This window comes from Pipistrellus hanaki (genome assembly GCF_964339955.1).
Source record: "Pipistrellus hanaki genome assembly, chromosome: 1".
Lineage (NCBI taxonomy): Eukaryota > Metazoa > Chordata > Mammalia > Chiroptera > Vespertilionidae > Pipistrellus > Pipistrellus hanaki.
This window is the reverse complement of record NC_140503.1, coordinates 111,615,435-111,639,537: the sequence shown is the minus strand read 5'-3', so window position 1 is coordinate 111,639,537 and position 24,103 is coordinate 111,615,435. Positions and strand designations below refer to the sequence as shown.

At 38.5% G+C, this 24,103-nt stretch overlaps 1 protein-coding gene across 1 annotated transcript in view; it reads left to right on the top strand.

Moving 5' to 3' along the window:
- The window catches only part of FANCM (FA complementation group M), an 82,983-nt gene extending 58,880 nt beyond the window's left edge, over nt 1-24,103 (top strand). The window contains exons 15-23 of the mRNA XM_084884864.1: nt 2,170-2,261; nt 2,364-2,432; nt 4,795-4,923; nt 9,397-9,553; nt 14,576-14,682; nt 16,601-17,164; nt 20,676-21,051; nt 22,661-22,949; nt 23,378-24,103. Of these exons, the coding sequence (XP_084740990.1) occupies nt 2,170-2,261; nt 2,364-2,432; nt 4,795-4,923; nt 9,397-9,553; nt 14,576-14,682; nt 16,601-17,164; nt 20,676-21,051; nt 22,661-22,949; nt 23,378-23,516 (1,922 nt within the window). The 3' untranslated portion in view covers nt 23,517-24,103. The remainder of the gene's footprint in view (nt 1-2,169; nt 2,262-2,363; nt 2,433-4,794; nt 4,924-9,396; nt 9,554-14,575; nt 14,683-16,600; nt 17,165-20,675; nt 21,052-22,660; nt 22,950-23,377) is intronic.

The window sequence follows — 24,103 nt, the reverse complement described above, 5'->3', positions numbered from 1 at the left end:
ATGTAATTGCTCAGTTTATGGTGTGTTGAATTATATAATTAATGTATTATATATTTTTAAAGTTGATGCTTACTGATTATGTTATCTATGTATACATTTATGGCATGTATGCCATTGGAAAGGTATTACACTGTGAAATATAGAAATGTAAGATTTGGCCCTAGCCTTTGACTGTAAAACAAACAGTTGTGTGACATACACATTTGAAAAGATAACAGTAAAATGTGTAAAGAACTACTTAAAGAATAATAAGATAGTGGATGTTTTGGAGATACAGAAAATGTTAAAATTTTGAAGTGGATTAGATTAGATTTTTAAATGTAAATTTTCATTTTGGCTCCTTGGAAATATGGTTATGTTGAAAGTAATAAAGAGAGAATTTAGATGTTATAAAATAGTGAGGGGAAAGTACAAGAAGGAAAGTGTAAGATTTTGAGGGGATAGTGTAAAGAAGAAGGTTTATATATCAAAATAGTTTAGAAGTAATATTAATTGGTGGATTGAGATAAGAGCACAGAAGCTCTTGGGGAATCTGCATTTCTGTGAGCTAATTCTGCACAGGTATAGAAAAATAAGAAAATACAGTGATAGATGCTGTAGTTAAAAGGAAATCCTTCTGGAATTAGTTGGTTATTATAAATGAGTCTTGTATTTAATTCTAGCTGCCTTAGAAGATAATGAAAAAAGAAAAAGTTGGATTATAGAGTGCTCATTTATAAAAAGGATTTATTTCAAATTTGTCCGAGTAGATGCTTTATTGTCATAGAGTATGAAGAGAAATTTACTATGTAAATTTGTTAGTTTTTTTTTCTTTTTAAAAATATTTAAAAAATATTTTTATTGGTTTTTAGAGAGAAGAGGGGAGAGGGATAGAGGGATAGAAATATCGATGAGAGAGAAACATTGATCCATTGCCTCTTGCACACTCCCCACTGGGGATGTGTCCGCAACCAAGGTACATGTCCTTGACCAGAATCGAACCTGGGACCCTTCAGACCACAGGCTGATGTTCTATCTACTGAGCCAAGCCAGTTTTTCATTTTTTAGTTACATTTTGCTGATATCTTCTCAATGTTTAATTTCATGCTTGTGCACAAAGCATATGAATATGTATATATATGCTACATACATAAGAGGTCTTTATATATATTGTTGTATAGTTTGCATTTTCTTGCTTTATCTTGTTGAACTAGAAAGAGAATAACATAAAAAAGGCAGGAAGAGTATCATAGATTTTAGAGATGAATTTTAAAACCATCGACTTAATAGAATTATGTTTTATACTCTTTTGGCCTCTTTTCAGTTATATTTTAAAAAAATAAACCCCAGTCAAATATGTTTATTAGCAAGAGTTACCATTTCTTGCCCTAACCAGTTTGACTCAGTGGATAGAGTGTTGGCCTGTGGCCTGAAAGATCCCAAGATCCCAGGTTCTATTCCGGTCAAAAGGCATGTACCTTGGTTGTGGGCACATCCACACCTTCAAGGTGTGCTGGATGCAGCTGATCGATGTTTCTTTCCCATTGCTGTTTCTGACTCTTTATCCCTCTCCCTTCCTCTCCATAAAAAATCAATAAAATATATTTTAAAAAATTTAGGGAGCCGAAACCGTTTGGCTCAGTGGTAGAGCGTCAGTCTGAGGACTGAAAGGTCCCAGGTTCGATTCCCGTCAGGGGCATGTACCTTGGTTGCGGGCACATCCCCAGTAGGGGTTGTGCAAGAGGCAGCTGGTCGATGTTTCTCTCTCATCGACGTTTCTAGCTCTGTATCTCTCCCCCTTCCTCTCTGTAAAAAATCAATAAAATATATATTTTTTAAAAATTTAGGGAAGAAAAAAAGAGTTATCTTTAATTTTCTTACTGGTACTCATTTATTTATTTATTTATTTTTCTCTTCTCATGCTGATTTTTCCCTCCCCCCCAAACTTCATAAAGCTATCTATTTTGTTATCATCTTTAATTTTCTTACTGGTACTTATTTATTTATTTATTTATTTATTTATTTATTTATTTTTCTCTTCTCATGCTGATTTTTTTTTCTCCAAACTTCATAAAGCTATCTTTTTTGAGAGTGACAGAACAATTCTTGTTTACCCATCAATAAAATAGATAGTTGTTGGATAAACTTAAATCTATTGACCAGATTCATTAATTTAAATTAATTTTATAGATGAACAATTAACAAGCAATGAAAGTGAAGGTGATGAGATTTTCCAAAGAAAGAGTAAAAAATCAAAAGGAAATGTTTTAGAATCTCCAGAGGTGAGTAATTCAGTAATTACAATAATGTGACCATATAAAGGCTTTTTCTTACTCCTTATATCTTTTTATTATTTTTACCTTTTACTTTATCTATTTATCTAGGATCAGAAATATAGTGAAAACGATTCTCCACTTCATGCTGTAAAAAAACGCAGGGTTCCTCCAAAGAAAGTATGTAAACAGATGATGTGTAGATAACGCATAGTAATTCAGTTAAAATAAATATTACAAAATAACGTGTCTAAAATATTACAAAAATAGCGTGTACAGGCTCTACAGCCGTGGTTCGCCTAGACCATCGGAAAACACAGATATTTACATTATGGTTCATTCATTAACAGCAGCAAAATTACAGTTATGAAGTAGCAAAGAAAATAATTTTATGGTTGGAGGGTCACCACAACATGAACTGTATTAAAGAGTCGTGGCATTGGAACGGTTGAGAACCACTGTCTTAGACTTTGGGAATTCTGGTAAGCTTCTTGAAGTTAAAACCTTACTAAATCTTAAAGCATATGTGGCCTTAGACAAGAGAAAGGAGAAGGGAAGGCATTGTCAACAGAGCTTAAAGAATGACATACAGTTGGAAATAGCATCTCTTTATTAACTGGGCTGTACTACAAAGAGTGCTAGGAAGTGAAAATGGAGAAAAATCTGGATCCATTTTTACAAGGCCTTATTCTTTTATTTGCTTACTGAATGGGTTTGACAGGAGGAAAAGGAGTCCAGTATGACTCTGGTGTTTGGCTTGTGCTCTTTGGTAAATGTGTAATAAACCTAGAGAAGACAAGAAAGAATTGAGTTCATTGTGGAATATGTTTGTTTGGTAAGCATTGGTGGACTATGAATATGAAGTTTAGGTAGGAGGCAGGTCTTATTGCTAATGATACTCATTTGTTATTAGTTTATAGTTGGTAACTAAATTTTGAGATTATAAAATCTTGTGTGTTTTAATTCACTAATGAAATCTATGATACTTTGTGCAAAATTAATAAAAATACAATCAGTTCACATTAATTTTTATACTTATATAAAATAAGAAAAGTCACTTTTATACTTACATAAAACAAGAAAAAGTTTTGATCTATCAGAAATGAATTAACACATGAGAATGTAATGAATCCATTTTAAACTAAAATTATTCCTGTTAAAAAATGTTATTGATAACTTTTTTGATTTTATATTAGTCCGTAAAAGATACAGTGAGTAACCTCCCTAGTCAAAGTTTGTTTTCTTATAGTATTTCTTTGGTTTGAAAGGACTCCTGTATGTTTGGTCTGATTTTGATACGTGTATTTACAGATTTAACTAGAGGCCTGGTGCATGAAATTCATGCACGGGTGGGGTCCCTAGGCCTGGCCAGGGATCAGGGCTGATCAAGTTCCCTGCCTCCCCACCTCCTCCTTCCCTTGCCACCCATGTCCGCCACCACCCATCCCCGGTTCCCTGTCCCAGCCCCGGATTGGGTGATTGGGACCTGCAGGTCAGGGGGAGGAACTGGGCAGTTAGCCAGCAGGCCCCAATCAGGCATTCAGGGCCTGCCAGCCTGGGGGAGGGGCCAACTGCCACTGTGGCAAGCAGCAGGCCGATCAGGGCTTGCATCGAGGGGGAGAGACCTGGGAGGTTGGCAGCTGGTCCTGAGGAGGGAGTTGGACCCTGGCCCCCCTGGGAAAGGGGTCACATCTGCAGCCACCCATCTCTGGTCCCTCACCCCAGCTGGGGGCCCTGCCAGCCAGGGGGAGGGCCCAGGAGGTTGGCTGGAAGGCCCTATCAGTGATCAGGGCTTGTGGGCTGGGGGAAGCTCCTACGTTGAATGCCTGCCCCCTGGTGGCCATTGCATGTCATAGCGACCGGTCATTCCAGTCATCATCCATCATAACGATATCTTAGGCTTTTATGTATATATAGATGATATTTTGTGAAGTCTTCAGGACTTCTAAAGGAAACAATTTTTCATCAAATACATTTGATGTAATTGAATGATTATTATACTAATATTACATATACAACCAGTCCTTGGGTTATGTCAGACTCTACGTATGTCATTTTGTAATTATGTCACCATTTCCCATTTATTTATTAAAAAAAAAGTTTCATCATTTCGATGTATGTACATATGTGTTTTATGTTTTTTATTATTTATTTACCACAAGTAAAGTTCAGGAATTGTTATCTTTCTTTAAAATTACTGTTTCACTTCATACTGCTGTGTATGTGCTCCATGTGAGCGATATAGGTGCTTATGTAGGTAAAAACTTACGGCAAATACCGCGTTAAGTCGCGCCGTAGGAACGGATCTTCCGAGGACCTACTGTATTGCCTAATTTAGTATTTTAGTACTTATCAATTCTTAAGCATTATGTGTTTGTAACAGGGCTCTAGGTTGACAGTATTTTATTTTTTCTATCAAGAAAATGTTAGGCCAACTTTAAAAAAGAAAATAAAAGCAAAATCCCTTGAAATTAGGAAATAAGATATAATAATCTAATTATATTGTATTTTCTAATGCAGTAATTTTATTGAATTGTTATAGTTAGAATTGTCATCTAGTGATGAAAGTGAAGATTTTACTGACCAACAACCACAACTAGAGGACTTCAAGCGTTGTAACATGAATTCCAAAAGAAGCAACAAAGTCCGAAAGAGACAGAGCCATCTGAAGGTAAACTTTTTTTAGTTTGTTATACTATCCCAGGGGCCCACTGCATGAATTCATGCACCTTGAAAAGAACTGTGGGCCGTAAGGCTGCCATAGGCACAGCGGTGTGTCTCGGCCCTCCTCCGCACCCCTGCCCAGTTCCGCCCCTTCCACCCTGGCCCCGGTCCACTGTGTGCCAGCAGCCCCACTCCTGCTGCCGCCACTCAGTTCTGACGGCGCTGGCTCCACTTGTCCCTGCTGATGAAGCACAGCTATGGGGCTGGTGCCAGCAGGGGTGCCAGCGGGGCCAGCGCGTCAGTGGTTGTGAGTGGCGGCTGCTGCCCTGATCGCCCCTCAATAGTAAGTGGAGAAGCCTTCGGGGGTAATCAGGGCCAGCAGCCGCCACTTGCACCTGCTGATGGCACCGATGATTCATACTGGCGCTGGACGCTGGCAGCAGGGGCGAGAGGTGGCTCTGGCACTGACTGCGGATGTGAGCGGGGCTAATGCTGCCGCTGGGTGTGAGTGGGGCTGGCATCAGCAGCAGGTGCAAGCACCGGGCAGGACCGGAGTGTGCAGGAGCAAAGAATTTTCAGAGGCTCTCCCTGATGACAGTGAACAGTGCCCTGCCTTGGTCTGGTGCCCCTGCTCCAGACCATCCTGCCGCAGCCAATGCCTTCCATGTTCTGCACACACCCCTGATGGTCAGCACATGTCATAGCAACCGGTTGTTCTGCCGTTGGGTCTATTTGCACGTTAGCCTTTTTTTTTTTTTTTTTTTTAAACACAAGGAATTTTATTTTATTTTTTGCTGACATACTATGAAGCAAAACAGAATTGACACCATACAAAATAACTTTATAAGATATCATTCACATATTTTATCGGATTTACAGCATTCTGTGCATGTTAAGGGTTATGTAAGGAGGTGAAAAAACACTATGCCAAATTTTTAGTATTAGTTTATATACACACAGCAAGAAACAAAACAAATAACTGTTAGGGTTTCCATGAACTTATTGCAAAAATAGTGCAAACTACTTAACCTAGGAAGCTGTAAAACAAATTCGAAAGGACCCAGCTAAGCTTAGACACGACTGCGGTGCTCAGCGTCTCGGCCTGGAGCTTTCTCCACCGGTTTTTCGTTTCTGTCCATCCAGACCACGCCCCACCCGCTTGGTTAGGGGGGAGCAGGGCCGGAGATGCAGAGCCTGGCTCCCCGGAGAGGCCGCTGCCCCGCTGCCCAGGACCAGCAGCTCCTCTGGGTCATGCTACTCACTCAGTGGCAACCATGTGAGGTCTGTGTTGAAAACGTGTGAGATGCCACGATGGTTAAGTCTGACCTTAGCAACAAGTTACCCAACCTCTGCCTGGCACGGAGGCCCAATCCAGGACGCAGCGCGAACGGGAAGGACCGAACGCCGCTGCCCGCCAACACCCACTCTCAGGTGTGGCGGGCAGAAGATGATTCTACTTGTGGGCAACCTTTGAACCCAATAGTGAAGTTAAAAAGAAATAAAAGCCATGGTGTCCCTACAAGGGTCATTCTCAGGCTTCTCTCAAAGTTTCTTGGGGTCCGAAAAGCATAAATCTAAACAGAGCAGAACAGAAGGATACACACAAAGGCTAAGGAAACAAATGCAGCACATTCAGGCTCTTTTTTTTGAGGTACCTATAGAAGTCCACCACCTGCCCAGGTACTCCCGTTAGGACCACGAAGCTTCCTGGCCGGCCAATCGCAGGGCAGCTATGGTATTATTACTGAGAAAGTGCAGCAGGCCCGTCCGTACATGCACCATAGAGGGTGACTCACTCCACCACACAGCCCGCCGGGCGGCCGGACGGCATTCACACGAAAGACGTTCGCCAAGAATTGCCCATTTCTGAGACCCTGCAGCAGAACGCCGTGCACGTTAGCCTTTTATTACATAGGACTAGAGGCCCAGTGCATGAAATTCGTGCACTGGGGTAGGGGAGTGTCCCTCAGCCCAGCCTGCACCCTCTCCAATCTGTGACCCCTCTCACAATCCAGGACTGCTGGCTCCCAACTGCTCGCCTGCCTACCTTCCTGATTGCCCCTAACTGCTTCTGCCTGCCAGCTTGATCACCCCTAATCATTCCCCTGCCAGCCTGATTGATGTCTAACTGCTCCCCTGCCAGCCTGTTTGCCCCTAACTGCCATCACTCCTAACTGCTATCCCCTGCAGAGTTGATCGCCTCCAGCTGCCCTCCCTTGCAGGCCTGGTGCCTCCCCACTGACACCTCCCCCCCCCCCCTCCGCTGGCCATCTTGTGTCCACATGGGGGCAGGATCTTTGACCACATGGGGGCAGCCATCTTGTGTGTTGGAATGATGGTCAATCTGCATATTACTCTTTTATTAGATAGGATAGAGGCCTGGTGCATGGGTGGGGGCCAGCTGGTTTGCCCTGAAGGGTGTCCCAGATCAGAGTGAGGGTTCCCTTGGGGAGTGGGGCGGCCTGGCTGAGAGGCTTGTGGTGGTTGGCAGGCCAACCATGCCATTTGGCAACCCAAACAGAGACCCTGGTATCTGGGGTTTATTTACCTTCTACAATTGAAACTTTGTAGCCTGGAGTGGAGGCTTAGCCTCCTGCTCTTTCCAGCTCAGTGGCTGGCTCCATTTCTGTTTGGATTTGTTTACCTTCTGTAATTGAAACTTTGTAGCCTTGAGTGGAGTCCTAGGCCGGCAAGGGCAGGCAGAAAGCTTGGCTTCCTCCATTGCCTGTGAAACCAAAGCTTCCCTCCTGCTCTCTGTGGCTGAAGCCATCTTGGTTGGGTTTATTTGCATACTCGCTCTGATTGGCTGGTGGGCATGGCTGGTGGGTGTAGGAGAAGTATGGTCAGTTTGCATATTACTCCTTTATTAGGTAGGCTATGTATTTAAAGAACATTAGATTTTATATAGAAGTAGACTTCTCTCTGTAATTTACATATATATATATATATATATATATATATATATATATATATATATATATATATTTTTTTTTAACCCTTACTTGAGGATATATATTTTTAAAATATATTTTTATTGATTTTCAAAGAGAAAAGGAGAAGGATGAGAGAGAATGATGGAGTCTGCCATCTGGGCATGTGCCCTGACCAGGAATTGAATCATGACCTCCTGGTTCATAGGTTGATCCTCAACCACTGAGCCATGCTGGCCGGGTCTGAAGATAATTTTTCCATTGATTTTTAGAGAGAATGGGAAAGGAGAGGGTGAGAGGGAGAGAGGAACATCAGTGTTTAGAGAGACACTTCTATTGGTTATCTTTTGCACACCCCCAACTGGGGCTGGCATCAAACTTAAAACCCAGGTACGTGTCCTTCACCAGAATTGAACCTGAAACCCATTGGTACGCAGGCCAATGCTGTAACCACTTAGCCATGCCAGTCTGGGCTCTATAATTCCTCTATAGAGAGAAGTCCTAAAGTAAAAAAATATTTTTAATCTACTTTTACTTTTTTTAATTGGAATTGGAATCTCAATTCCAATTAAAAAAGTATTTTTGTGTTTTGAAACTATCTTGCAGTGTTGAGTTATTTTGAGTGACTAAATGAAAAAAGTAGTATATTGAAATTTTAAGAATCAAATTGATGAAAATCTGAGACAGACATTTGAGTTTTAGAGTACTTGCTTTTTTAAAAATTTTATTTTATTTATTGACTTTGAGAGAGAGAGGAAGAAAAACATTGATTTGTTTTTCCACTTATTTATGCACTCATTAGTTGACTATTTTTTTAAAAAATTTTTTAAATATATATTTTATTGATTTTGTACAGAGAGGAAGGGAGAGAGGTAGAGAGTTAGAAACATCGATGAGAAAGAGTCATTGATCAGCTGCCTCTTGCACACCCCCTACTGGGGATATGCCCGCAACCAAGGTACATGCCTTTAACCAGAATCGAACCCGGGACCCTTCAGTCCCCAAGCCGACGCTCTATCCATTGAGCCAAACCGGTTTCGACTTAGTTGACTCTTATATATGCCCTGACTGGGGTCAAACCTGCAATCTTGGCATATTGGGATGATGTGCTAAACAATCACGTATATTGTTTTTCTTATCTCTACCCAATATTTAAATCCTTTGAAAATAATTCTTAGCACCTTTTTTTTCCTGATCAATCCTTTTGTGGCAAAAGGAAATGTTATGGAAAAAGAAAAGGACGCGGAGATGCAGGAGCGGCGGAGGGGAGTTGGGAAATGTTATGCTTATTAATGTAAAACATTCAATAGCTAAAATGCTGACTTGTACGTATTTTACTTATAAGAATTATCTCAAGAAATTTAAATAGCTATGCTACTTTATCAAATCATCTTGCAGTTTTCTATTTTTATTTTTTGTCTTAAAAAGCATTGGGAAGAAATTCATTTTCCAGAAGTATTTCTGGAAAGTATTCCAGAAGTGTTTCCAGTTATTTAAGAAAAGTAAATGATTTTCTCATCAGTATCATCTTGTTTTCTAATTTGTCTTAGCTTGTAGCTAGGAGGTTTTTAGATGATCAAGCAGAACTTTCCCAAGAAGATGGAGAATGTGTTTCATCAGATGAAAATGATGATTCTGAAAATGAAAAAGATTCCTCATTACTTGACTTCTTAAATGATGAAACTCAACTTTCACAGGCCTTAAATGGTAAATGATGCTTCTTTTTCTTTTAATTTTCAATGCTTTTACTGTGGTTGTAGTTAAATATTTTAGTTACTTTTCAAATAACTTTGACTTTAAAGGGAATTAAATTTGGTATAACTGAAATATTTGGTCATTTTCATTCAAATTCTATAATACTTGCTTTATTTTAGATTTGGTTATTTATAGGCTTTTCCTAATTTGATTATTTATCTCCAGAGCAACCTGGCTGACCCAGTGTCAAATGTTTATAAGTATGTAGTTCCTATTGTGTCTAGTACTATGTAACATTCTTTTAAAAAAAATTTTTTTTAAATAAATCTTTATTGTTTCCCCACCCCACCCCATTCCTTGAACCCCCGCCACTGTCTTCATCCATAGGAGTAAGATTTTTATCCAGTCTCTTCCCACACCCCTCATATCCCCTTTCCCCTAAGAATTGTCAGTCCACTCCCTTTCTATGCCTCTGATTCTATTATATTCACCAGTTTATGCTGTTCATCAGATTTTTTATTCACTTAATTTTTAGATTTACTTGTTGATAGACATGTATTTGTTGTTTATAATTTTTATCTTTACCTTTTTCTTCCCTTTTTAAAGAATACTTTATTTAAGAAGGGTAGTTGGGAAATGTTATGCTTATTAATATAAAAGAAAAACATTCAATAAGCTGAAATGCTGACTTTTTGTCTTAACTTTTCAGCATTTCATATAATATTGGTTTGGTATTGATGAACTCCTTTAATTTTTTCTTGTCTGTGAAGCTTTTTGTCTGACCTTCAATTCTGAATGATAGCTTTGCTGGGTAGAGTAATCTTGGTTGTAGGTTCTTGCTGTTCATCTCTTTGAATATTTCTTGCCACTTCCTTCTGGCCTGCATAGTTTCTGTTGAGAAATCAACTGACGGTCATATAGGTACTCCCTTGTAGGTAACTGTTTTTTCTCTTGCTGCTCTCAAGATTCTCTCTTTGTCTTTTGCCCTTGGCATTTTAATTATGATGTGTCTTGGTGTGGTCCTCTTTGCATTCCTTTTGTTTGGGGTTCTGTGTTCTTCCTGGACTTGTAAGTCTATTTCTTTCACCAGGTAGGGGAAGTTTTATGTCATTATTTCTTCAAATAGGTTTTCAATATTTTGCTCACTCTCTTCTTCTGGCATCCCCAAAATTCTTATGTTGGTATGCTTGAGGTTGTCCCAGAGGCTCCTTACACTATCCTCATATTTTTGGATTCTTTTTTCTTTTTGTTTTTCTGGTTGGGTGTTTTTTGTTTCCTCATGTTTCAAATCTTTGTTTTGATTCTTGGGGTCCTTTGATCTACTGTTGAATTTCTGTATATTCTTTATTTCAGACAGTGTATGCTTAATTTCTGACTGTCCTTTCCCTTTTTTTTTTTTTTTTTTTTGCATTCTCATTAAGATCTTTAAAGGTCTCACTAAGTTCCTCAGATGTTTTTAGCACATTCTTGAGTAACCTTATAAATGTGGTTTTGAACTCTATGTCCAGTTTCCTGCTTTCCTTTCATTTGTGATCTGCCTCTTTGTCTTTGCATTTTAGCTGCTTCCTGAGTTGATGGAGTGGCTTTGGTGCGAGGTATTTTTTGGGCCCAGTGGCTCAGCCACCCCAGTTACCTGTGGTGGACACTCTTGGTGCCCCCCTTTGTGGGCTGCACAGTCTTGTTATAGTTAAGCCTTGATTGTTGTTTGTATCAGTGGGTGGAGTTGGCCTCCAGGCCAATTGGCTATGAGGATCAGATGTGTCTACACTGGGAGAGCTTCTGTGCTCAGTTTGGATAGGCGGGGTCTCCGGGCAGAGCAGGCCCCTTGATTTCCCGTCAGTCCTGCCCTAAGAGGTCCCTGTTCTCAGTGTCCTGCGGCAATGGCTTCACGCACCTCTGAGAGAAAGCTGCTCTCAAGCTTTGCCCGCTGCCAGATAGTCCAGTTTCCCCCCGAATGAGTGTGGGTGCTCATTTCACCCAGAACTGGAGTGCAGTGCAGTAAGAAGGCCCTGTTTCCCTCCCGTTCAAGAAACCCAGTTGCATATTCAGCCGCCTGGCCCTTCCTCTCACACGCACACCGCTCTGTGTCTCCGCACCTCTGCCCTCCACCGCTCTTGCATCTCAGTGTCCTTTTCTTTTTCCTTCTAGTTGTAGAATGTTCATTCAGCCAGCTTTCCGGTGGTTCTGGGAGATGTCTGCTTTGTCTTTTAGTTGTAGTTTTGAAATTGTTGTGTGAGGCTGCAGTATAGATGTTCACCTAAGCCATCTTGGTTTCTCTTATGTAACATTTTCTTGAGGAAGCTATATCAGTGAAAAAAATGGACAAAAATCTCTGCCTTTTAATGTTTGAATGGAAGGAGACAAACAGTACACATATCTAAATTATTTCGTATATTACACAATGAAAAATTTATAGAGAAATGAAAAAATGAAGTTGAGATTTGCAGGGGTTTGGAGGATTAATTCTGGACAAGCTGTAATTTTATATAAGGTATGGAGGGTAGACTTCATTGAGAAAGTGATACTTCATCAAACTGCAGAGGAGATGAAGAGGTTAGCAATATGGATTGTGCAAATCAGCTGAGACACAAAGCTCACTTTGTTAAATTGGCCAAGGAGGGGAGATGTACTTTTAGTAAACAGTGCTGGAGCAGATCTTACACACAGTATATTAAAAGAAGATTGGTGGGGGGAGGGTGGCAGAGTTGAGAAGAAGATTCATATGGGCTATAACTGAAATGAGAAAGATTCTGTTGTGCTTCTCAGGGTTTTGATCTTCTACAGATCTTGCCACTTATTCTGATCTTGCAATTCATGATATAATTTAAGACAGCAAATTTTCCCAAGGTCTATGCCTGTATTTTATTAATCACTTTTTAAAATTGATTTTATTTAATTAATTAATTTATTTTAAATATATTTTTATTGATTTTAGATGGAAGAAGAGGGAAGAGGTAAAAACATCAATGATGAGAGAATCATTGAACGGCTGCTTCCTACATGCCCCCTACTAGGGATTGAGCTTGCTATCTGGGCTGTTGCCCTGACTGAGAATTGAACTGTGACCTCCTGGTTCATGGGTTGACATTCAACCGCTGACCAACACTGGCCTGGCTTAAATTGATTTGAGAGAGAGAGAGAGACAGAGAGACATTGATTTGTTGTTCCACTTACTTGCGCATTCATTGGTTGTTTCTTTTATGTGTCCTGACCAGAGACTGAACCCACAACCTCGGTGAATTGGGACTGTGCTCTAACCAACTGAGCTACCCTGCCAGTACAGTTCTTGTCTTTAAAGTAAAAAGGCCTTAAAGACAAAGTTTTCAGTGCTATGTCATTGATACTGATAGGACTTACAGAATAAGGTTTCTTGGTATTATACTTGATACATATTAACAGAACTGGCTATTGCAGGCTTACAGGATAATCTGGTTGGAGAATGTTGATGCATAGACAACAACCAGTATAAAGGTCCTGAGACAGGAGTGTGCTTGGCATGTTCAAGGAAGGCATTGTTCCTACAATTGAATGAGGAAGAGGGGGAGTGGTAGGAAGAGAGATCAGAGAGGTGCTGAGCAGCCAGCTCATGATTTGACTTGTAGCAGCATCACTCTTCCTTCTGTGCCGAGAATGGCCTATGGGGGAGCAAAAGTGGGAGAGGAGGCCGTTTAGGAGGCTGTAGCAGGAATCTAATCAAAGAGTGAGAGTGGTTGCTACCAAGGTGTTGGCAGTGAGAGGGTGACAAAATCGGATTCAGGATCTGTACAGCTGACAGGTTTTCTGCTGGGTTAGGGAGAAAAGAGGGGTCTGGGCTTGAGCACAGGAGGGATGCCCTTGCTGTCTGTCCTCTGCATCGGAAGGCTGCCTGTGGGGCAGGAGGTTGAAGAGCAGGGAGATCTGAAATTCATGTTAGACACAGTATGTTTGAACTATGTAGGATTTCAAAGTGTTCTTTTTAAACCTCAAAATTCACATTTTTTTCTATGTTGCATTTCTTAAGTACTCTTTGCTAAAACTTAATAAAATGAGAAGCATAGGAATCTTACATTATGCTTAGTGAAAAAAGCCAGATTCAAAAGGCTACATATTATATACTTTGATTTATACAACATTTTGGAAAAAGTAAAACTGTAGGGACAGTAAATAGATTATGGTTGCCATAACAATGCATTTGTCAAGACTTAGAACTGGACCCTAAAAAGGATGAATTTTACAGTATATAAATTATATCTAAAAACAATCTGTGAATCATGGATAAACAAATCTCTGAAAGCACCTTGATTTGAGTCCTTCTAATCAGTAAACTGGAAGTAGCGGTCTCATTAAGTTTGTAGGGATTCAGCATGAGTCAGGAGGATATCTAACAGTTAATGCTAGTTTTGTAATGAAGATAAGGGAAATAGTATTCAAAGAAAAATGTATACATCTTGTAGCAAGCACTTCAAATGAGTAGTTACCACTCAAAATAGTTGATGTCAATTAATCACCCTAAAATGTAGAAGAATTGGGAAACAAAAATTAAGTTGCTTTTTTATTATAACCTTAAACATATAGGCATAAATAGAAAATCGTGTGTTTTTCAGTTTTAACTTGACTGAAAATACTAAAACATACATACTATTGTCTGTGGCTTTATTGGTTTTGACTGTTTTGTTTTGTGTTGTTGTTTTTTTAACCTGGATTTCTTTTGTTTCACTGAATACTTTCTATAAAGTCCTAAGGTCTTTGTATACACTTATTTTTTAATGAAAAGGAACCATGCTTATCCTCATTTTCAGAGGAGAGAAATAACTGAGGTGGAGCACTTAAATAAATTGTCCGTGATCTCCCAACTAGATGGTCTGATTTCAAACGCAAAAGCTCTAACTTTGCATTTTAAATAAGTTTTTAGACATCTTTTTATAGATTGAAAACGTTTTTATAAAATCATTCTACAAGGTTTGAATCATGAATTTGGAATAGGTCAAAGTTAAGTACTTTTCTAGTTTTCATTTAATCATTTTGCTATTTAAAATTCTTATTATCTTTACACAGATTCTGAAATGAGAGCTATTTACATGAAATCTGTGCACAGTCCATTGATGAGCAGCCGGTACAAAATGGTCCATAAGAAACATAACAACATAAACATTTTCTCACAGGTATAAACTCCAGGGATATAGTAGAGAATTTCCTGAAGGAGATGTTGAAATATTTTCCTATTAATGAAACCTCCATTTTATTTCTAAAACTAGATCATCAGAATTAATTGTGTTAATTTCTGCTCTGAGTCAGGAAGGTGGGCTAAATGAATTCTCAAAATCCCTTCTAATCTTTATTTTGATCAAATTATTCTTTTTTAATTTTAGTTAATTAGCATATGCCATTAAATTATTTTCTAATTAGGAGAATGTTTAAAGTAAGTTCATCATCTAGTAGTTAAAATTTTTTTAAAAGATGTTTTTATTGATTTTTTAAAGAGAGGAAGACATATCCTTTGGTTGCCTCCCTCATGTGTCCTGACTGGGAATTGAACTTGAACCCTGGGCATGTGCCCTCACTGGGAATTGAACTGGTAAATTCAGTTTTTTTTTTTTATTTGGCGGGATGCTCAGCCAACTGAGCCACACCAGCCAGGGCAACTAGTTAAATTTAAAAAATATATATATTTTTACTAGAGGCCTAGTGCACAAAATTCATGCATGGAGGGAGGTTTCTTAGCCCGGCCTGCATTCTCTCCAATCTGGGACCCCGCCGGGGTTGTCCGACTGCCACTTTAGGCTCGATTCCCGGATCTCACAGTCCAGGATGACTGGCTCCTGACCACTTGTCTGCCTGCCTGATCACCCCTAACCTCTCTGCCTGCCTGCCTGATCGCCCTTAACTGCCTCTGCCTGCCTGCCTGCCTATCTGATTGCCCATAACTGCTCTCCCCTGCTGGACTGATCTTGCCCCCAACTGCCTTCCCCTGCCGTCCTGATCTAACCCCCAACTGCCCTACCATGCCAGCCTGATCTCACCCCCAACTGCCCTCTCTGTCTCAGTCTCCACTATCATGGTTTTGTCTGGAAGGAAGTTGGACATCTGGAAGATGGTCAGTTGATCTGGTCTAATTAGCATATTACCCTTTTATTATTAGTATTACGCTTTTATTAGTATAGATTGATTTCAGAGAGAAAGGGAGAGGGAGAAAGAGAGAAACATCAATGATGAGAGAGAATCATTAATTGGTTGCCTCCTGCATGCCCCCTACCTGGGATGGAGCCTGAAACCTGGGCTTTGTGCCCTGACCAGGAATTGAACTGTGACCTCCTTATTCATGGGTTGATGCTCAACCACTGAGCCATACTGGCTGGGCTAAATTTTTAATTCTTATATGTTGAAAATTTTTTTCATAAAAATTTTAATTCTAAAAATTATAGATTATTTTTTATTTATGGTTAACATTTTTATATTAGTCTTATTTGTTTATAAATTGACATGTTCAGCTGGGTAATATAGTCATTCATTTTTCTTCATGTCCATTGTGTTTGTTATATAGCACTTATCACATTGCTTATATATTACTGTTTTTTTTTTCTGGCTACCTGTACTAGACTGTTAATTTCTTGAGGGAAGAGGGTTATATTTTTTTATCTTCAAAATCCCCACTTTCTTCCATAAAGACTATACTCAGTATATGTTAGTTGAACAAATGACTGAATTAATAAAGTGAAATAAATATTGATAAAGATCTCGAAATGACCGAATTAATAAAGTGAAATAAATATTGGTATAGATCTAGTGTACTTAAAAGATATGTTAACTATAGGCTGATTTTATTAAAGAAATTTGTAATTTTTCCCCCCATTGATTTCTGAGAGGGAGAAAGAGAGAGATAGAATCATCAATGATGGGAGAGAATCATTGATTGGCTGCCTCCTGCATACCTCCTACTGAGGATGGGGAGATCGAGCCCGCAACCTGGGCATGTGCCCTTGGTCCGAATCAAACCTGGGACCCTTTAGTCGGCAGGCTGACGCTTTATCTACTGAGCTAAACCCTCGGGCATGTAATTTCTTATTTGTATTTTTATTGTAGATTCCTGAGCAAGATGAAACCTATTTAGAAGACAGTTTTTGTGTTAATGAAGAGGAATCTTGCAAAAGTCAATCAAGTGAAGAAGTGTCTGTTGATTTTAATTTAATAACTGAAGATTGCTTTGCAAATGGGAATAAAAAATATAAAACCCGACGTTCAGTAAAGCTAAAACAAATGAAGATGGGACAGAATTGTGCACGTTCAAAAAAGAAATTATCCAGAATTTTTTTACTGGATGATTCAAGTGAGGAGGAAAACAACGTAAATGATAAAACAGAATCCAATATAGTGATTAACCCAAGCACTTTTAAAAAGAGCAAACAACAGGACCATTGTTTGAACTTAGTGCATTCTGGGTCTTCCTTGCAGTCCAAGGACCATTCTAATCCAACTGTTAATCAAATGCCAAACCAGAGACAACAGACACTACTTAATTTAAAAGATATGGCTTCTGATGTCTCGGACTCTAAATCTCAGAGCCGAAATAAAATTGAATCTTTCTCACCATCATTCACTGCTGTTGATTCACAGAAGGACTGTAGAAATTTTCCAATTCAGTTGAAGGTATGGACCAAAATAGAGAAAAAAGTCTGCATATGTTTACCATAAGTTGTTTTTATTTTATTTTACTTTCTTGTGTGTTTTGTGTTAAATAACTAGGTCAAAGAAAAATTAGCTGATGTTGAAATTCTTCAAATAAGAAAATAGCACATTAAATTTTATGGATAATTCAGATATGGGTGCTTAGGTTATAATTTTTTAAATATGGTAATAGTTTTCTTAATAACACTGTAATGAAACTCTAATTTCATTACAAGGTTGCAGAAAAATGAGCTTTCTGCAAGGTAAAATTAATAGAAATTACATGCTCAGAGCTAGGCCCACCACCCTGAATAACTTTTCTTTCCCCCACTTAAGGTTTCAGGTATGTTACTCATCTCTTACTGGGGGAGAGAGTTTAGGGGCACCACCTAATTTCCTTCCTTTCAGAATGGCTGAGCAGTCCAGTTTCCAGCTTCCCTTATGTTGCTATTGCTTAAATAATCCCCAACACCATTTTTAGTAGTTAAGTAGTTTTACTAAAATAGGGATTAAAGTCATAGTACTAGGAATTCCCTAACTGCAAATGTTGATTTATTTCCTTAATTGTCATTTCGGAGTGAGACCTAGACCTAGACTTTGATTTCTCTTTTATTCCAGGTATTTCAGTCCGTTCTGCTTACCAATATGTTACAGTGACCACACAATGGTTCTCAAATTGGCCAGTTTTAAATTGTTCTCAGACTTTTATTTCCCCAAGTTATTTTTCAAAGGTATAATTAGGCTAAAGGTAACTAGATTACATTTTATAATAGATTGGAGATCAGTTTCTCTGAGCCTCATTTTCTTCAGCTATAGTGTAAAGATAGTAATCCCAAGGGCCACCCTGTAAGCACTATCCACATTTCTACTGTGGCATGCTCTAACTGAAAAACAGACGTAGGCTAGTAATACTGTGAGAACTGTGGAAAAGTTACACAGATTTTAACAGGAATGGGTTATAATTTTCTTCTATATCTAGTACTACAATTCTAGAAAATATGATTCTTTATACTTGAAATTAGAAGGGGAAAGAATTTGAGGTAAATTTGAGAAGACAGAACATAGACTAAATATCTGTCAAAAACTGTTAGATATTTAAAATTTAACCTTTACTTTGTCATGTATATTGCAAACAGCATTCCTTGTCTGTCATTTACCTTTTTCTTTTGTTTGCAATAGTTTTGCCATAGGAAGAGGTACTTTTTATACAGTTGCCATTATTTTCTTTATAGTTTTTGACTTCATTGTCATGTTTAGAAAGCCATTTTCTACTCCAAGATAAGTACATATTTCTAGTATTTTTGTTTGTGTTTTTAGTGGCCACTTCTTCCTTCATTACATTTATTTTTTTGTGTTTTGAAATTGAATGTATTTTAATGATTATTTCTGAGTGATTAGGACTTCCATATTTAGCTTAGGACAGTGGTCAGCAAACTGCGGCTCGCGAGCCATATGCGGCTCTTTGGCCCCTTGAGTGTGGCTCTTCCACAAAATACCACGTGCAGGTGCACACATACAGTGCGATTGAAACTTCATGGCCCATGGGCAGAAGTCGGTTTTCGGCTCTCAAAAGAAATTTCAATCGTTATACTGTTGATATTTGGCTCTGTTGACTAGTGAGTTTGCTGACCACTGGCTTAGGAGGTAGGAAGCTGGAAAGAGCATTGTTCTCTTCTGTGTAACAATAACCACTAAAAAATCCAGATAATCTACAATATCAGAGGTTTATTTTTATTGGAGTTGGGGTTGCAGGACAACCAATTAGTCTGATATCTAAGGAGAGACAAGTGCTTTCAATGAGAGACTTGATGAGACTTGGGAGAGTCATTGGGCACTATACAATCTGCGAAGAAGAATTTAGCTAAAACTTAACTGCAAAAGGCAGTGAACTAGCGTGAGAGCTTAGAATCCCCGGAAGTTGCAGACAAGGGGAATTTGTAACCACTCATGCACTCTTCTTCAGACTCACCAGGTGTCCACAGGAAAGACTGAGAATTAGAGAAAACCTTTTTCCCGCTGTAGGAAGTGATCAGCAGTTCTAGGGAAAAGGCACCAAAACTCATGTTCCTTCTCCCCTGTGGAATAAAAAGCTTTAAGCTTTGAGCCATTAGGGAACAACGAAATTCTATTGCTGAGAAAGTGTCAGGAGAACATCTTGCCCTAGAACATTAGGGTCTCCAGTCCCTAGGAGGCAGGGCACGGCCTCTGAGACGGGGATAAAAGTCCTGCTCAAGACGGCTGGACCAGGACAATATAGATACCCGCCACTCCCCGCGCTCCCCTCGCCCCACTTCCGGCCCCAACAAGATGCTCCTAGTGCTCCCTCCAACCAGGCTAGCAAGCTCTAAGTAACAAACAGCGATCTGCTGAGCGGGAAGAGATTTCTGAGGCTCAGGCTCACAGAGAAGACCTAAAGGGGAAAGAACATTTAGAAAAATTATCTGGCAACTCACCCCCATCCTAATTACAAAGGAGCACTACCAAGTTTAAAGCCTCTGGTTGTACCTAGAGTAATCATAGCAATAAGAAAATTCAAACCCAACAAAATGTTTGACTAGATTTACACATTACGGCCTAGCAAAAGAAAGCCATACCTGTTTCTAGGCCCAAGTACCATTTGCTCCATTATTGCTGTTCTATACAAGATGTTTGGATTTCAACCAAAAGTTACAAAGTACACAAGAGGAAGAAAAAAACACATTAAGAACCCCCAGTATGACCTATCAGAATCAGACAGGTAATTTAAAATAGCCAGGATTTATATGTTAAAGGCTGTAAAGGAAAAGTTAAGCAAAAATGCATGAATAGATAGGGAATATCTCCTGAGAAATGAAAAATATAAAGAACAATGAAGTGGAAATGCTAGAAATGAAAAACATGGTAAAAGAGATGAGGTTGTCTTCAGTGGGCCCATGAGTAGACTATAGCCATAAAAATGACCAACAAATTTATAGCGAGGACAATAGAAATTACCGAGGCTGAAACACAGAGTGCACTAACAAACGGAGTATGGAAAAGCTGTGGAACTGTATCAATAGGCTAACGGACAGGTAATTGGAATTAAGAGCAAACAGGTAAGAGAGATATTTGAACAGGCAGTGGCTGAGAATTTTCCAAAATAGATGAGCATTGATATACAAGTTTATGAATCTGTTTTAACTACTTTTGGAACGTATTTCCACCAAGGAGTGGAATTACTGGGTCATATGGTAATTCTGTGTTTAACTTCTGGAGGCTATACCATTTTATATTCCCACCAAAATGTATGTTCCAATTTTTCACACTCTCATCAAAACACCTTCCCCCCCCCCCCCTTTTTTTTTAATTGTAGTCATCCTACCAGGTTTCTGTGAAGTAGCAGCTTGGCTCTTCATCTATATAGTTAGTTTGGTCATGTTGAAGAAAAAAGTATATAAGAAAAGAAAATGAACTTCAGGCTTATGGTATTAACATATATTTAACTGTTTGTGATCGATGCTTTCTACATTTTCAGGTTGGTAGTTCTCTGGAAGATTCTAGCACTTCAATAACTTACAGCTCCAATTCAAGACCGTGTTTGGCTGGCACACATGCCTCTTTTAGACTTCCACAGGAAGGCCAGAGACCTTGCGTTCTCGTAGACAGCCGTGAAATCACTTCTGGTTCAGAAATAATTTCTTCCCTACGAGCAGTTCATGGCTTTCAAGTAGAGGTTTGTCCTCTTAGTGGTTGTGATTACATTGTGAGTAACCGCATGGTGGTGGAAAGGAGGTACCAATCTGAGATGCTGAACAGTGTTAATAAAAACAAGTTCATTGACCAGATCCAGTACCTACAGAGCATGTTTGAAAGAATATGTGTGATTGTGGAAAAGGACAGAGAAAAAACAGGTTTGTATTTTTTAAAGTTTGTTTATAAATCTGTTAAGGAACTTGACTTAATTAGTTCAATCTTCTGTTGTCAGGATGTGGAAAGCTCTTATAATACCTGACTTATTTCATATTTACATAATGTTTTTCAGTAGTCATTGCATTTCAATGCAGCTTATGAATGGAAGGGTGATAAATTGAAGGCAAGTGAGCCAAGTCTTTTTCAGTTGCCCCAGAAAAATGAGGGCCTTAAATAAAGCCGTGGTGGGGGAAAGAATTCAGGAGGTTTAGGAAGCAGGATTAACAAGAGTGGGTGGGATGACTCTTAAATTGACTAATTTCTTGGTAATTGGACAGTTAGGTAGAAGTGCTGTTTATTGATATGATAAACATGAGAAGCAGATTTGAGGGAAAAGATTGAGTTCTCAGGCAGAGAAATGGATGCCGAGAATGGATTTGGAAATGCAGGATTGGAGCTTCATTTGGGGAATTACTATGGGAGTCACTGAGAATAGTGAACGGATCATGGGATATGGAATCAGAAAATGCACTGAGTTCTGTGTTGCATTGAAAAATCACTCCCTCTGAGGAGTTAATATACTTGTGATGTTATGAGGATTAAGTGAAATCATGTAAGAATTCAAGATTATACAGACATTAAAAGGAAAAAATATAGTTTATGTAAACACTAGAGGCTCAATGCATGAAATTCATGCAGGAGCAGGCCTTCCTCCCCCGGCTGCCGGCTCCTGCTTCCCTCTGGCTCCTGGGACCCGGGCTTCCCTCCGGCCCTGGCTTCATCTGGAAGGTCGTCCGGAAGGATGTCTGGTCTAATGAGCATACTACACTTTTATTATTATAGATTGGTTTGGTAATTGAACAATGTATCTTTTTATTCCCATGCTTTCACTGGTGAACCATGTGATCTGGGACTAATAACTATCTTTCAGTAATCTCTTTTTTTTTTCTTTTTCCTTTTTTAGTTTGACAATCTAGTGCTTTAGGTTTGGTGATCTCTTGAGTCCTTTTATTTATAAAATTCAGTGATTTCATCTTCACCAACATATTTTTTAGTATGTTGAAAAGTAATATGTCAAAAGTTATAGAAAAGTACCATTTTTTGGCATATAAAGAATGCCCAAGAGAAAATATAGTAGGTAAAATGTGGAAAGAAAATAAATGAGAAAGTTAGGGGAGTAAATTAATAGGCAAGAGTTCAAGATAACATTAAAATGGGTGTGTGGAGTATTGAGTTACTCTTGGAATAAATACATAATTTTGTATCAGTTAAACTCTTGAGTTCATCAGTGCTAGTAGCAGTATGAAAAATTTTATTAGAGTCAAGTAATGTGGTCATGGCTTTAGGAATGAATTATCTACGGATATAAACTCTTGCCTGCCTACTCACCTTTCTATGTTGATTCCAACTCAAAACTTATAAAAATAGGTTTCCATATTTTATCTCAGAACCTTTAAATCTTTAGCTGTAGGGTTTTTCAGTGTCATAAATAATGTGGCATTGTTGTTGTTTTTTTAATGGTGTAGATCTTGGGATTTTAATATATAGTATTCTGATTCTAGTTAATGTAAGTTACTAATGTTTGCATTTTTCTAAACATGAAATATTTAGGAGACACATCCAGGATTTTTAAGAGAACAAAGAGCTATGACAACCTGCTGACTACCTTGATAGGTGCTGGAATTCGAATTCTTTTCAGTTCCTGCCAAGAAGAAACTGCAGATTTGCTAAAGGAACTGTCTTTAGTGGAGCAAAGAAAGAATGTTGGTATTCAGGTTCCAACAGTGAACAGTAATAAATGTGAAGCACTTCAATTTTATCTAAGTATTCCCAATGTAAGTTATATCACTGCATTAAATATGTGTCACCAGTTTTCTTCGGTTAAAAAGATGACCAACAGGTATGTCTGTTTTAATATTTTTAAATGGTTACATTTAAATGATTCTTAGAAGCGTTTCATGGAAATTTTAATATATTTTTTTAAAAGGTATAGGCTAGTCTGTTAGAGTATTTCATTCAGTAGAAGCTGAGACCATTATTGGGGGGTGGAGGTGGGGGTGAGGACAGATTTTGAAGAGTTTAGAGCTCTATAGGAAACTAGACAGAGAGCATTTACATGGGATTTGCAATCTGGCACTTCTAGGAAGAGATGATTTTCTTAAAGGCTTTTATGTTTGGTGTTCTTTAAGCAAGACAATAAGTTAGAAGTTCTACTGTAATTTGTTTTTAGAGTTTAAAGTGAAAGTTTATTAGTGAAGCAGTGAGAGAGGGGCTACTCCACAGACAGAGCAGCATGTAATGTTTTTCTTGGTCTAATTTATTTTTCAGCTCACCTCAGGAAATCTCCATGTATGCACAAGTAACTCATCAAAAGGCAGAGGAGATCTATCGGTATATTCACTATGTATTTGATGTGGAAATGATACCAACCGGCCTTAACCAAAGTAGATTGAAATGTGACGTATGACCAGACCGCTCAAAGGTGCAGTTATCAAAGAACTCTCACAACACTAAGTGCACTCCAATAATCATTGCTGTGGTTTGGGATTATCAGTTTAAAATATGTAAATTAGAGAACGTATCCATATCTATTATTTTATATTGTGTATATTTTTATTTATATGTTATATATTTTTTAAAATATGTATAATAATTTGATTAACTGGACTATGAAACTATGTTTATTGAATAATAAAAGATTATTGAAGGTACAATTAAGAAAGTAAAAGCTAGAGTTCAAGATATATTTTGAAATTTTTCCAAAGATTTTTGTACTATCATCACTTGTTAGCATAATAGGTTGATGTATTTGCCTGCTGCCAACTTAATGATCATAAACAATTTTTCCTATAATATCTAGAATATTTTAAATGTCCTGAGTCTACATACATATTGAATCAGATGTGGGTATATTATGAGTTAAGTGCCCCAGTAACTAGGAAATTAGAAAGGGTAATGAGTATGTTTACCTCACCAAAGGTGATCCAATCAAGAAGTCAAATCCTATTAGCATAAACTCTAACCTACTCTACTTGTTTGGTTGTTGTTGAAATA